Below are 15,547 nucleotides of genomic sequence, written 5' to 3' on the forward strand. Positions count from 1 at the left end.
GCCACATCCTCCTACCATCCTGCTCTTTATGCACTCTCATTCTGGAAAATAATTAACTTAAGTCATTTTCTGTTTAACTTTCATTTTCCACTTTTATCAACGTCAAGGTAACCCTTAGATGCATAAGTGGGTCAAAAATGACCCGGTGAGGTTGTTTTCTTGAAATATCTTCGGACTGAAAATTTGTTGTTTCATATTCCAGGTATTTCTCAAAAAGCATGTTTTTTTATATAATGTCGTTCACAACTTTAACTTACCTATTATACATTTTAAGAAATTTCTGTTTTGGTATTCCTACCCCAAGCTTCCACAAATGCTAATTTTCTATGGAATCCAATGGGAACAACTGATTCTAATCAACTTTGGCTGTCAGAAATATATTAACTGTGGAGCATGCAGACTATATCAGAAGTTTTACCCCTCATGAGCATTATTTTACACAGTAAGAGCTGATAAGTGTAAGTATTATCTTCATATAATATTGTTTGTGTGTCTTTCATGACTATTATTTATCTACATATTGGCCTGCTTTATACCTAGCTAACACTAGCGAGGTAACTAAGATCGCTAACATTACTATATGTATTGTGTGTGCGCGCATGTCATTCATGATTGTTTTGTGAAAGAGTATTTTATTATTTATCAACAAATTAGCCTACTCCATAACCAGTGTATCTGTAAAATTGTATTCTTCCCATGCTGAGAAAGCAGGTGGTGCTCATGTATCATAACTAGCTAACACTAGTTGGCTAACATTACTATATGTAGTGTGTGCGCGCGTGCGTGCATGTTCGCTGTTGTGCGTGTATTTATTTACATAGCTACATATTGATTTATTGAAAACACTACTCCTGTCTTTCCTCATCCAAGGTGTCATGGCTGCTAGATACACAACTGAAATGGTCCGACAGATACTGGATGATGAAGAGGCAGTAACAGGGTTGGACTCCGAATCTGAAATTTCTGATGAGTACCCAGACTATTGTCAAGGTAGCAGTACCAATCGTCCATCTGGAATTCCAACTGAACAGGATCAATCAGACTCTGAAGCTGCAAGGGAGCTCTTTATCACTGATGATATAATCCAAGAGGTGATGTAGTGCACAAACTTGGAAGGACGGAGAGTAGCAACAGCTCGAGGAAAACAATGGAAAAATGTCACCAAAGAAGAATTTGTGCCTTTCATTGGATTGACCTGCTTGCAGGAAGTGAGAAGAACTGGGATGCATCTATCCGTGAGTTGTTCGGAAGTCCTCTACATAATCCCATGTACAAGGACATTATGGTGTTCGAAGATTTGAAGACATTCGCAGTACCTTGCCCTTTGATGATAAGAGGACCAGAGCCTTCTGCCTGATATGGGACCTGCTCCTGGTCAACTGCAGACAGCGATTCATCCCCAGTGATTGTGTCACTGTGGACGAACAGCTTGTGCCATTCAGGGGTAGGTGCAAGTTTCTACAGCACATGCCAAGCAAGCCTGCCAAGTACGGCCGAAAGATCTTCTGGGTTTGTGATGCACACATCCCCTATGCAATAGATGGTATAGTTTACACGGGGAAACAACCAGGGGAAGATGTTCAGAAGAATCTGGGAGAAAACTTTGTCCAGCAGTTGTGTAGTAGATTTAGAAACACAGGTCGCAACATCACCATGGATACCTTTTTCACCAGTCTGCCACTCGTGCAGCATCTCCTGGAGAAGGATCTCACTATTGTGGGGAGTCTACGTCAGAACAAGCCAGACATCCCTCCTCTGATGAAGCCTTCCAAGTCCAGGGAGATTTACAGCACAGAGTTTGGATTAAACAACAGCCTAACCATGGTCAGCTATGTCAGAAAGAAAGAAAAAGCTGTTGTGCTCCTGAGCACAATGCACCATTACAAAGCAGTGGATGAACATAGCAGAAAGAAAAAAACAGAAGTGATCACATTTTACAACGACACAAAAGGAGGTGTAGACAACATTGACCAGACGGTTGGAAACTACATGTGCAAGCGGCAAACACAGAGGTGGCCTACGGTGCTGCGGTACAACATAATTGTCATCGGCACCCCGAATGCCTACACCATTTTCATGGCTCAGCACCCAGATTTCAAGAGCGGCATCACCAATGCACGACGGCTGTTCCTCAAACAGCTGTCAAAGGAGCTTGTCACACCACACGAGGAATCAACTGGAAAGGTGCCCCCCAACTGCAAACCCCGATTATTGAAGCAATGTAAAGGTGCAGTGTGACAAAAACAACAACCCAGACACAGGAAAGAAATACACAAGGCGAACAAAAGAGAAAAAGGTGTCAGATCTGCCTAAGTAACAATGATCGCAAAGTCAAAAATAGAAGTGGGAAATGCAATGTACCTCCTGTGCAATGATCACTGCCAAAAACAGGTAGTTTGTCTGAATTGCATACAGTGATGAGACAAGAAGGCAAAACAGGGAAAAGAGAGGAACTGTCAATCAAGGACTGGACAGTTGTACACATGCATACACAGACGCGCACACGCACACGCACATGCACACAATGGATGCTCACATTTTTGTATTGCTGATGTGGGTAATTTTCTTTTTCAAAAATGTTAAAAAATAAAAAATAAAGATATTTCAAACATGAAATAATTCTTGTATGCTCCTAAATATAATTTCAAATATACAAATATTATAGAAGTGATTATTCTTCATCAAAATTACAAAAATTTCATAAAAACCCATTGATTGTATTGTGGGTCATTTTTGACTTGGACCCATACATATAAAAACCTTGTGTTCCCGGGCAGCTTTTGTCTTCTTCTTTGGCTATCCTGCCAGAAGACACACATCTCGTGTGCGGCAGATACCTAGATAAGACCCGGACGTCTGTACTGGACATTCCTTTGTAATAAACCATTTGCTGTTAACTTTTTCTAATCATTGGTCATATCTTCCTCGACTTGTGAACACGCGTAGGGTCCAAACTTGCAAATCCTTACAGTATGCATGACAATCAGCGGGGTTGTCTTATCTAGGCTTAATATCTATGCCCGGGAAGACCAATGGAAGACGCTGTGTGAAGTCATGTGATTTTCTTGTGTTATTTGATTGGTGGACAAGACTTAAACATCACTAGTGTTTAAATTGGGTTGGCGTAAACACCCAATGTTGAGGTCGAAGTCTTTCGCACAATATATTTCATAAGAAATAATTGATAAAAGTCGAGGGCGACATTTAGATTACTGAAATGAAATAAAAGTATCGTTACTTTTTTACAGCAGAAGCAGCGTAATTGTTTTTTCAATTCCTGTTATTTCACTACAGGAGATTGTACAGGTGGAACCTAAGGCCAATGGGCTGGCTTCAGCCTCCACAAAGTTTTTCTTATGTTATAATTATTTCATGATCGTGATAAGTCAAAATCGATAATCATTATTAAATTTAAATTAAACGCCCACCCATAGTGACTTGTGGCTTGTGACTTGCTATGCACTTTGGAGCCCTACAAGCTGGTTAGCTTAGCTTGCGAACCGTTAACAATACAGTTGGAGGAGGGTAAACTCAGTCAAACGAGAACTAGCAATGTCAACTACTAAAAGCTGTTTTTAGACTTATTTCACAATCACACTGGATTAATTTTCAGTTAAAAATGCATTTACGGTATTTTCCGGACAACAGAACCCACTGGATGCAGGCATGTGATTTGACTGAATGAAACAAGACTGAAAAATAGCCGAGGGTAACTGGGGGCTGCAAGCATGATCAAAGGAATATCACCAATTTTAACGTGCAAGTTTTATAAATTGTATTATGAATGAAATATATCTAGTTCATCTATAAATAAATGCTATTCTGTTTTTAAAATGTACACAATATATATATTCATTATTTAGGTGCATACCTTTATCCCCAAAAATTACAAATTCAAATACAAATTCAACTAAATAAACTACTACAAGTCAAACTAAATTGAATTCAGATTTGCATCATGGCTACATGGCTCATTCAAAGATTCAGATTACAGCATTTACATTCCCATTAGAACACTTTTAAGAACAATTTGTTTTTCCAAACTTACAATGAAAATGTAAACAAACAAAAAAATACATTGCTAACCAAACCAAGCATGAACTATAAATTTGAAAGGTCACTTCCAACTTTGTTTCATTTTTTTGTAACCCACAATGATATCCCTGTCTGTTTTCTTGGTGTAAAACTGAATTATTGTTTGCAGAATATTTTTAGCAATGCATTTTGAAAGCTGAATGATGCTCCCAAACAGTTTTAAGGTTATGTTGCCTCCTATACTGCAAACCCTAGGTTTTCGAACGAAAATCTCGAGATTTTACTGGTTCTGTTTTTGAACGAAAATCGGTACTCGAACGACACTGGGGGGGGAACGGAACTAACATATTGCCCACGGCCAGACCAGCTGGCCCACAATGTGCTTCGTTGTTAATTCCCACGGTGATGAAAAAACCCGGACATAATGTGCGCAGCCAGACCAGCTGATCCACCAACGACAGCCTTTGTTAGTCTATTCGAACATCCCCCAAAAAAACCCGGAAATAACCCACAACGCGTTTTGTTATTGTCTATTCGAATGGCGCCCGAAAAAAAAAAACAGAAATGACATAACGTGTGCGGCACAATCAGCACACTTTAGTTATTCTGTATAATGCAGCCTCTGTACACAGAGGAGTCCCGGTAGTGACTGTTTGTCCCAAGCGCTGACAAAGCCATCTGTGCCAGGTGGAACGAAATCCATAATTTCGTCGAATTTCATCACCGCAATAAATCTGAATGTAGCAGAGCACTCCAAAATGTTAATGAAGTCGTGATGAGCCATTTCAGAAATGTCGGTGTTTGTAATTGTGAGACTAACTCTTTAAGAGTTGGGGGGGGTGTCAGGTAAACTAGGAAGTAGAAGTAATCTGAGCAGACCTTGTGCTTCCATGTTTTAAAAAAAAAAAGAAAAAAAAAAGAAAAGGACGCCAGGCTGTGATTCACTGCGCTGGATTGGTTTTCATGGGCGCTGAGAATGTGCAACAAGTGCACAATTGCATTGGTCAAGACTACACAAAATAAGTGACGTCTTTCAAGCCCCACTGACAGGAAAAGCATGGTTTGTAGTACATTTTTAATAAAAAATAAGGCAGCAGGCAACATGATTGTAACGCATATGGCTTTTTGTAACTCCCGCCAAGAAAATCCTCTCGAGGGATTTGTTTTGGAGAAGCAGGAAGTGACGTCAGCAGGAGCGCACTCAGGCAGTCTTGTGTGTTTATACTAGTTTTACCTGTTGGAAGGTTCCTTCGTGTTAGCCAAATTGCCAGCTCGTTGTATTGCTGGATATTGTTTTGTATTGAGACCTGGTTTGTCATGAAAAATGGATTGCACAGGTGCAAAGGATGAGAGCTTCGTGGGTTCCAAATGACAGGTAGGTGTGTATAGAGCTACTAATAAATAAATATAGATTTTTTTTAAATGGATGGGGCGGCGTAATCCTCTCGGAACGTAGCAAAAGATCCGCGTACGTAAGTCAGGGGTGGTAAATTTGTCGATGTGCCCATCGTCGCCACGTACAGCGAGCACGGCTTTGGCCAGGGTAGCTCATTGCAGCGCCGCCGGGGTGGCTCATACAAACTGTCGGGGGTCTGTTGTGAGTTAGAAGTGATCTGCATATCATATAAATATGGCTCAAAACAATATTGCCTGGTCACTTCACTCGATTGTGAGATGTTCTCTTCTTCAAAAAGAGCTTCTGTGTCCCATAGCAGGAGCCAGTATGTGTTTTCAATGGCGAATGTCCTGGTGTAACACCTGCTGATGACGTTGCAGTCGATATGGCTACCACTTGGATGTCGAGTGACAGTGACTTTGCGCATGGATGACACACTTTCCGCTCATGTTTATTTTTTCGTATAGACATTGAAGTGAATAATCCATCCCATCCATTCTCTACTGCTTCTCCAGGTCGGGTCGTGGGGGAAGTAGCTTCAGTAGGGATACCCAGAAATACGTAAATGTAAGAAGAAAATATTTCTATTCACATGATGTGTTTAATCATGGATAAGAACGCTTGAGAGCAGAGCCGAGATGCGGTTGGAAGCTTTGAGTTTCACTCGGCTCAGGTAGCTTCCTCTTTCTTTTATAGCTGTTACACCGACTAATTGAATAGCTTATCTTGGAAGAGACGGCTTTGTGCTGATTTATCTTCGTACGTTCAGCTGGTCATGAGGTCGGCCACAAGCCTTAATCCACCATTTGCATTTATTTAAATTACGCTTTGGGGTGGGAAAACGCAACAGATATCCTCGCAGTAATCTCAATGGACAGCGCTCGTCTCCATTACACGTTCCCCAGCCACATCGAAGCACCATATTTCCGAATCGGATACAAGCAGGACTATACACTCGCAATTCAGAGGCTTAAAATTAACATGCACTCTTTGCTTGTGGCTAAAGGATCGCGGCTGTAGGCAGCATCGGCGGAGTTCAGAAAATGACGCTCACTGATTGGTCAAAAGGGAGGTGTCAATTATTCTCATGGATCCATCCATTGTACAACTCCACACGGCTGGAAAGGGCTACAGAGAAATTGCCAAGCAGCTTGGTGAAATTAGATCCACCGTTGGAGCAATCATTAGAAAATGGAAGAAGCTAAACATAACGGTCAATCTCAATCGGAGTGGAGCCCCGTGCAAGTTAACACCTCGTGGGGTCTCAATGATCCTTACAAAAGGTGATAAATCAGCCCAGGACTACATGACAGGACTTAGTCAATGACATGAATAGAGCTGGGACCACCGTTTCTAAGATGACTGTTGGTAATACACTAAGACGTCATGGCTTGAAATCACGCATGGCAGGGAAGGTTCCCCTGCTTAAACCAGCTCATGTCAAGGCCCATCTTAAGTTTGCCAATGACCATTTGGATGATACAGAGGAGTCATGGGAGAAAGTTTTGTGGTCAGATGAGACCAAAATTGAACTTTTTGGTCATAATTCCACTAACCGTGTTTGGAGGCAGACGAATGATGGGTTCCATCCCAAGAACACCATCCCCACTGTGAAGCCTGGGGGTGGCAGCATCATGCTTTGGGGGTGTTTTTCTGCACATGGGACAGGATGACTGCACTGTATTAAGGAAAGGGATTACCGCGGCTATGTACTGTGAGATTTTGGGGAACAACCTCTTTACCTCAGTCAGAGCATCGAAGATGGGTCGTGGCTGGGTCTTTCAAAATGACAATGACCCGAAGCACACGGCCAAGAAAACCAAGAAGTGGCACCGTAAGAATTATATCAAGGTTCTGGCGTGGCCGAGCCAGTCCTCAGACATAAACCAATAGAAAATTTTCGGAGGTAGCTGAAACTCCGTGTTTCTCAGCAACACTCTAGTAACCTGTCTGATCCAGAGATCTGTGAGGAGGAGTGAGCCAAAATCCCCCTTGCAGTGTGTGCAAACCTGGTGTACAACTACAGGAAACGTTTGACCTATGTAATTGCAAAAAAAGGCTACTGTACCAAATACTAACATTGGTTTTCTCATGTGTTCAAATACTTATTTGCAGCTGTATCACACAAATCGTTAAAAAAAAAAAATCATTCATTGTAATTTCTGGATTTTTCTTTTTAGATTACCTCTCTCACAGTGGACATGCACCTACGATGAAAACTTCAGACCCCTCCATTATTTCTAAGTGGGAGAACTTGCAATATAGCAGCATGTTCAAATACTTATTTTCTTCACTGCAGAATCGCGCACATGACGTCACCATTTTCACGGGATCATGTTGCCAGGTAAAAAGAGCTGCTCGACAGTGTGGGAGACATTGAACAGGAGCAGAATATACACAAATGCCCGAGACATGTTGTGCTGTTGGTTGTTAAAATAGACGAGACAGATATTCAAAAAGATAATTCTATGTAATATCAGTTGAAAAGATGAGAAAAGATTGATGTATTTCAGCAATTAAACGTGATGGATGGTGCCCAACCAAATACACACGACTGTGTAGCGATTTCAGGTAGGAATTATTCTTCTCAATCTCAAATTCCCAAAAAGTATTTATAAGGCCAAGTTGACTCATTTGAGAACAATGCATTAAAAAAAAAAAAAAGAACAAGACAGGGGGGAGTCTCCAACCTACACTGAAGCGTGTTGTGGCCACATGTTAATTTTTTCGATAAACCTCCCCCCGACAGACTTTTTATTTTTTAAATTTGCTGTGTTAAAGGTGGTCTGACCTTGCATATGACTTCCAGGTGTGGGTTGCTGGCAAAAGAGTTGTCCTGGACACAGGAGTCCACTTCATCGTGCCAGTGTTGCCATTTCACGTCAAAGTCTGTCGACGTTTGGGTACCGCCAGGCTGAAGGAATGGCAAAGAGCAGTGGTGCTTATTTTAATGGCACATAGTGTGCATTGCAGCCCGTGGCCAAATTGGGTCCACCACATCATTTTATGCAGCCCATAAAAGGAAATAACATTCAGACCAAAAAAAAATTCATAATGATAATAATCTGTCGCAATTTTTTTTTATTTTTTACAAATATTACAAGCATTTGTTTTTTCAACAAATCTCAGTGTAAGATACATAATTGAATACATATTTTCCTTTGGGGTAAATTTAAATTTAATTAAATCAAATTCGCATCTGAAAATTTTCCACTATTTAAGATCCAAATTCAATTTGTCATTAAAATATGAATCACAACGAATGCAGGGCCAATTTTGTGTACTTAATACTATGATGATGTGATTACACATTAAAGGGAGGATTTCCAGTTTAAAAAGAAAACGGTAAAAATAAAATTGTTTCTCTGACTTCACAATAGAATATTATTAAAATTATATTTTGAAAAATCAACTCCCTCTGGCCCCATCTAATGACAATAATAATAATAATAATAAATGACACTAGTATTGCAGATTTCTCGGCACTGAAAGATGGGTTAAAATTTCATGCATGATTCATTCTCTCCACAGTCCCACCAGGTAGTGGTGGCCACATATGCCCTGGGGCAGTCTGACCGGAGCGTGCCTGCCATTCTGCATTTCGACCACCAACTAACATCCAACCAGATTCATCTACAGGCAATCCGGGTGAAGTGGCTTCCCCAGGAACACGACAACGACAAGCATTCAGGCAGGGATACAAATGGGTGACGCTCCATTTGCAGAGTGTATGCTTACTCTCTGCGTCACTCTAATTTAATTTATTTGAATGTATTTTTGTTTTTTTTACACCCTACACCCTCACATTTTTGAGCCGATTATCTTCACGAGGGTTGCAGTAGTGCTGGAGCCAATCCCAGCTGTCATCATAAATTTTGACTTTAACGGTGAAATCCAACTTGCGCGGAAAATCGGGTTATGACCCCAGTGTAGGAACGGATCACGGTCATAGAGCGAGGATTCCCTTTATATCAGAGTTCAATAAAATCTTCTATTCTGATACCCACCTTCTGATTTTTTTTTTTTTTCAATTACTGGGCTTTATTTTTAAATCCAACTGGATACACTTGTTATCACGTGAATGACTGATTAGAATACATGACCTGACAACAACAGTGATTTCTAACCTTTAGGGAGCCAAGGAACATAATTTACATTTGAAAAAACAAAAATGTTCAATTGGCAGATTTTCTAAAACAAGATATTTTGTGCGTAAAATGAGGAAAAAAAATCTGTTATGGAATTTGTGTGAAATGACTATTAGATTCTTAAAATAAGATCTTGTACCCTAAACAATTCTTTTGGTCCTGCTGAATATTTTTCTCAAGTTAGAAACCGTCTTAAAATAGGAACAGTAAGATGTTTTTACTGGATATAAGAAATTCATGGGGAACATTGACAGTCTTTTGGGATCGCACTTTCTTACATTATAGACTGGCATCTTGCTCAGCAGGTTGTCCATTAGCTTAAACATGTTCTTAGCAGCAGGCTGCAGGGTAGCCTGCTTCGCCAGCAGCTGTCTAACTTCTTCCAAACGGCCCTGCAACACGTAGCTCACCACCTGGGCACCAAAATACCATCAATACTGCTCGTGCCTTCACAAAGTGTCCACATTAGGGTGTGATGCACCTACCACGTCCCAGTAGTCGCAGTGCTCGGCGGGACTTTCACTTTGCAGCATGTGCGCTGCTTTCTCGTCCACATCGCCCTTATGTAATCTCACCCAGTCCAGCAGGTGGAGCAACAGGGAGCCTGTTAAGAACATAGTGTAAAGCAAAGCAAAGTAAATTTAATTAAGGTAACTCAATGTGTTTGACATGACTAAAAGGATTTCTAGAGGAGTGACTCTCAGTTGGTGGGTCAGGACCCATTTTAGCTGGACCACAGAATCAGCTAAAAAATAAATTACAGTAATCCCTCCCTACTTCGCGGATCACCTATCGCGCCTTCAGTACATCGTCAGTACATCCACACCCCACTCCCAAAAAAGACGGATGTCTACGCACTAATGCACCATTCCTGGCGCAACGACATGGACCAATAAAGCAAAACAAAACGAAAAAAAATCTGGTGTGGATTAGTACAGTACCGGGAAGCCGCCTTGATTGTGGCATCCCCAGCAAGACAACATGGACCAATGAATCAAACAAATTTAAAAAATAAATAAATTTTCACCAGTATACATTGGTAGTGCAGTGTCTGCACTGATGCGCACTTTTTAAAATCGGGCCATAGTCTGGGTTAAAGGAGGAGGATAAGGAGAAAAAGGCGGAGCTCTCCATTTACCGTTTGATCTACGTTTGTACCCTCCTCTATGGTCACAAGCTTTGGGTCATGCTCGGAAAAAAAAAGATCCCGGATTCAAGCCACCGAAATGAGTTTCCTCCGCAGGGTGTGTGAGCTTCTCTTAAAAGGTAACATGACCAGCTCTGTCATTTGGGAGGGGCTCATAGTAGAGCTGCTCCTCCTCTGCATTGAGAAGAGCCAGATGGAAGGAGACCCAGGGGATGACCCAGGACACACCGGAGAGATTATGTCTCTCGGCTGGCCTGGGTACACCTCGGGACCAGAATCGCTGGATGAAGTGGCTGGGGAAATGGAAGTCTGGGTGTCCTTTTAAAGCTTCTGCTCTCGTGACCCGACCTGCGATATGCGGTAGAAGATGGTTGGATGTTCTTAACATCTATGAAAGTGGGTCATGACATTGCAACAATAGGAAAATGCATCATTCTGGGTGGCAACAGTTGCGAACCACTGGTTTAGAGAAAGCTTGAAAGGTTGGTTGTGATGCCTTCAATTATCCATGGATTTTTGCTCTCCCCAGGGGATAGAGACCGGGCCAGACCGTGAATAGCAGTGGTCCACTGTACACTTCTGAAGCTGCTTCAAGTTCAACTCCATGTCAATTACAGGTTATTCATACTATGGAAAATGTAGATAATTATTTTTGACATGGCTAAAACTTTATTAGACAAAGTACTAGGTTTATCAATTGATCATTATTCAGTCACTGCTGGTGTAGTGGTACAATCACCTGACTTCAGTGCAGGCAGTCTGTTCAGTTCCCGCTCAGTGACAGTGTGAATGTTTAGTTTGAATGGTTGTCTGTGTCTACATGTGCCCTGCGACACAATGGCGACCAGTTCAGTCTAGTCTGCCTTTCACCGCAAGTCAGCTGGGATAGGGTCCAGTGCCCCATAACCCTGAATAGGATAAGTGGTGTTGAGAATCATTGCATGGATGATTATGATTCAGAAACTGGTTTTCTCCATCCATCCATTTTCTGTACAGCTTATCTCCACTCGGGCTACAGGCAGGCTGGAGTATATCCAAGCTATCTTTGGGCAAGAGGCAGGGTACAACTTGAACTGGTTACCAGCCAATTTACTGAGAGGCTGGCATCAGAGGATTTGAACAATTTTAAGTTAAACATCAGCTCTGAACTATTGACCGATTACCAAAATAGACTAATTTGATGATCAATTAGTTGATGGATAATTAATAAATTTTGACACATTTAGTATCACAGACACACAATAAATTAAAACCACTGCTCAGTGACACTGACCAACATCAATGAAGAGTACTTCGCAAAGATTCCAGATGAGTTCTATGGCCAACAGGATTGATACCTGGTAATATAGAACAAAAAGGAAAGGTGAGATGCAAATACTGTACAGTTTATAGTCACTTATGGAAAAACAGATTTTAAATTGACTCTATCAAACATACAATATTTTCCTCAAAGTCCAAAACAGAGGCTTTAAGACCCGGAAGTCAAACTCAAGGCCCGGGGGCCAGATCTAGCTTGCCACATGATTTTATGAGCCCAACGAAGCAAATCATCTGTCAATTTCCATGATTCTTGTGACAATCTGTACCATAATTTCAAATTCTCATATATCATAAATATAACATTGAGATATAAGAATTTTTGTGTTACCAAACAGGTCTACGCTTCCTACACCTAAGAAAATGGATGAACGTCAACTTCTGATAAAGACCTGGAAAGACTTTGGACATTCTGTCGCCCAGTGCTTCATGGAGACTTGGCTTTGTGGACCTGTTCAAAGGAGCCGTTAAGTTACCCGACTTTTATCTTTATCTGGGAGAAGGCATCGTGGCGCTAACATGCAAATCAAAAGGCAGTGGAATATGCTTTACTATCAATTAGAAATGGTCCACGGACATTACACAGCTCAGCACACACTTCAGCCCACTTTTGGAGTTGTCGTTCTTGAAATATATGTAGTTTTACTGTCCGTGTGATTTTGCTTCTTTCATTCTCATAAGTGTTTACATTTCGCCCCAAACTAGCATGACAACAGCACTGCTAACGCTTGCCAAGCAGGTAAACAAGATTGAGAAAAAACATCAAGAATCACCCCTCACTATCCTAGGATATTTTAACAGTGAAACCTAACCACAAACTCCCTAAATATAAGCAGCACATAAAATGTCCGACAAGGGAAAACACTTTGGACCAGAGCTATACCACAATTAAACATGCATATCGCGCAATTCCATGCGCTCCCCTGATCACTTGCTTAATCTACTTAATACCTACATACAACTACTTAAGTGTGCAAAGCCTTTGGTTAACCCAGTTAAAAAGTGCACCAATGAGGCAAAATTGGAACTTCTGATTCTGATGAACGAAGGTTGAAAAACCCATTACCCTTGATTTCTGATTCAAAAACTAGTTCATAAATTTCATGTAATATGATGGTGATTAAAGACTTGTGATTTCATAGTCATAATGGCCCTCTGAGGGAAACCAAAACTACAACCTGGCCCCTGACAAAAAACAAAAAATGAGTTTGACACCCCTTTAAGACATTTCAATAAACAAATGCTGCGCCTCATCAAAGACATCTTTAAGACTCACATCCAGCACACAAACGCTACAGTTTGTACATTAATTACTAGGAACGGGCAAGCACCAATACAAAGTACAGTGTTCCCTTGCTACAACACGGTTCACTTAACGCTGCCTCTCTATTACACTGATTTTTTTACACTGTAGCAGGCTTTTTTTTCTTACAGCGTATGAATGCACTGTGTGTTCTGTGTCCTGATTTGCCAAACGAAACCCTACATCATGTTTGGCATCCTGATTGGCTCAGGGACTATAGACCATTGTCAACCAAGACTGAAGCCACGGGGTCGGCCGCAGACGCACAAAGCAGTGACGAATTGTGCCGCACCTGCTGTCCCGGTACTTAGGTCGGGTGATCACAGCGGCGCACTGTGTTCCCCAAAGTTCATTGGCCAGGGTTGTCAAGCGATCAAGTGTTAGTGCATCCTTCTACTCATTCTCAACACTTGTGTCCGCTTCTTCCTCTTGACCCACTCACTCTTCTGCGGGAGCAATAGCCCGCCCTAAGTACCGGAAGCGGCCTGCAGGCCCGCAATATTTCAACACACCCACACAGAGCGCCGCGGCTTCAGTTCTTGAACATAATCGAAGGTTGCATGTATGTTTATAAGAAAATTCTCGCCCAAAAAAAAAAAAAAAAAAAAAAAAAACTGCGGCAACACTGACCCATAGCACCAACCGGCAGATGAACTGTAAAATATGGCTGAGTCCCTATTAATCATTTCTTGTGTGTCCAAGATCATAGATTGATCATTAAAATTACTTGTTTTATTTCTAAAAACTATATTTTTCTTTTTATACAAATACACTTATTCCCAGTGCTGGATTGAGCGAAGAAAATAGAAAGAGGGACGTTGATATATTTATTTGTAAAATGAATTTTTTGGCATAAAACAGGTTTTTAATCTTTGTTTCTTTTTAGAATACAGTAGTATTAAAATACTTATTGTTTAATCTACAAAGGCCTGAGTGAGAAATGGACTTAAAACAGAAAAGAAAAAAAAAACATGTAAATGAAAAAAAAAAAATTCTGTAAACAAAAAATATATATAATGAATGAAAAAAAAAATTTCTACTACACAGTGTTCACTTAACGAGTATTTTTTGGACCGTAACCAGAATGTTATATGAGGGAAGACTGGTTTGCTATCATGATGACACCAGCCTTATTTCAAGGTATCAGGTATTCATGAAGCTGCTGATACCATCCACGAAATACTAAAAAAAAATTAACATTGAGTAAGCCCTCATCAGTAGTTGGCATTACACTGTGGCGACTTGGCACATTGGTGAATCATCATGTGCATTACATAAAAACATATGGTCTTTATTCAGTTATATGTTGTGTTAATTGAAAGATGACGTATCAAAAGTACTCATGGTATTGGTATTTGACATAAATATCGGGAAGTACATTGGAATGAATACTCGTGCTGGTATCGGTCTGAAAAAAGTAGTACCAAACATCCCTGGTAATTACACTTAGTATTTCTTTGACATTATTCTCAGTTAAAAAAAATTTTTTTAAAAAACATTCTGAAAGATGAATATAAAATCATACACACCTGACTGCCATACTGGGTGCACACTGCCGAGTCTTTGGTATTAACTATTAAAAAAAAAAAGTGCAAATCATGGATCATCACTGAGTAGGTGGTTAGAATCAATATACGTAGTCAAAAAATGCAAACCTGCAACTTGTTGAAGCTCTTCAATACTGGCCCGTATTACAGATCTATAATTTTTACTGATGCTGACAAATCTAAGGTGAAAGAAGAAACATGTGACACAGTGACTATCTTTACTGTATAATTCTTGAGTTGGCCTTACTGGGACTTCTTCTTCTTGTTGTGGATTTCCTCTCGGATTGTTTGCAGGCCAACAAAAATGTGGTGAGACTCATTGAAGAGTTTGCGCAAAATGGGGGAAGAGATGTCTTCGTCCTTTCTGACCTCATGGATGAACGTCTTGCTTGACCCTGAACCACCTGCAAACGGTGGGTAGAAACAAGCAGCTTGTGAAATTTACTTTTTGACTTTTGTTTTATGCACAATGACCAGATATTCGCTATCTCAGTCCTCTTTGGCAGATGGGAAGCACCTCGCATTGAGACGGAAAAATTGCTGTTGATAGCCACAAGGGACGCCCGCCTCCTCCACATTCCCGTAATTTAATTAACCTAAGAGGCATATGTGCGCCTGTTAACGTTATGCATGAAAGTTTGTATCCTGCAATGT

At 40.7% G+C, this 15,547-nt stretch overlaps 1 protein-coding gene across 1 annotated transcript in view; it reads right to left on the bottom strand.

Moving 5' to 3' along the window:
- nup85 (nucleoporin 85) overlaps nucleotides 1-15,547 on the bottom strand; it is a 39,288-nt gene that overhangs the window by 20,036 nt on the left and 3,705 nt on the right. The window contains exons 3-9 of the mRNA XM_061846432.1: nucleotides 15,141-15,297; nucleotides 15,002-15,072; nucleotides 14,876-14,919; nucleotides 12,000-12,063; nucleotides 10,065-10,183; nucleotides 9,858-9,992; nucleotides 8,223-8,345 (exon numbers count right to left, since the gene is read on the bottom strand). Coding sequence (XP_061702416.1) covers nucleotides 8,223-8,345; nucleotides 9,858-9,992; nucleotides 10,065-10,183; nucleotides 12,000-12,063; nucleotides 14,876-14,919; nucleotides 15,002-15,072; nucleotides 15,141-15,297 — 713 coding nt within the window. The remainder of the gene's footprint in view (nucleotides 1-8,222; nucleotides 8,346-9,857; nucleotides 9,993-10,064; nucleotides 10,184-11,999; nucleotides 12,064-14,875; nucleotides 14,920-15,001; nucleotides 15,073-15,140; nucleotides 15,298-15,547) is intronic.

This window comes from Syngnathoides biaculeatus, chromosome 16 (assembly GCF_019802595.1).
Source record: "Syngnathoides biaculeatus isolate LvHL_M chromosome 16, ASM1980259v1, whole genome shotgun sequence".
Classification (NCBI taxonomy): Eukaryota; Metazoa; Chordata; class Actinopteri; order Syngnathiformes; family Syngnathidae; genus Syngnathoides; species Syngnathoides biaculeatus.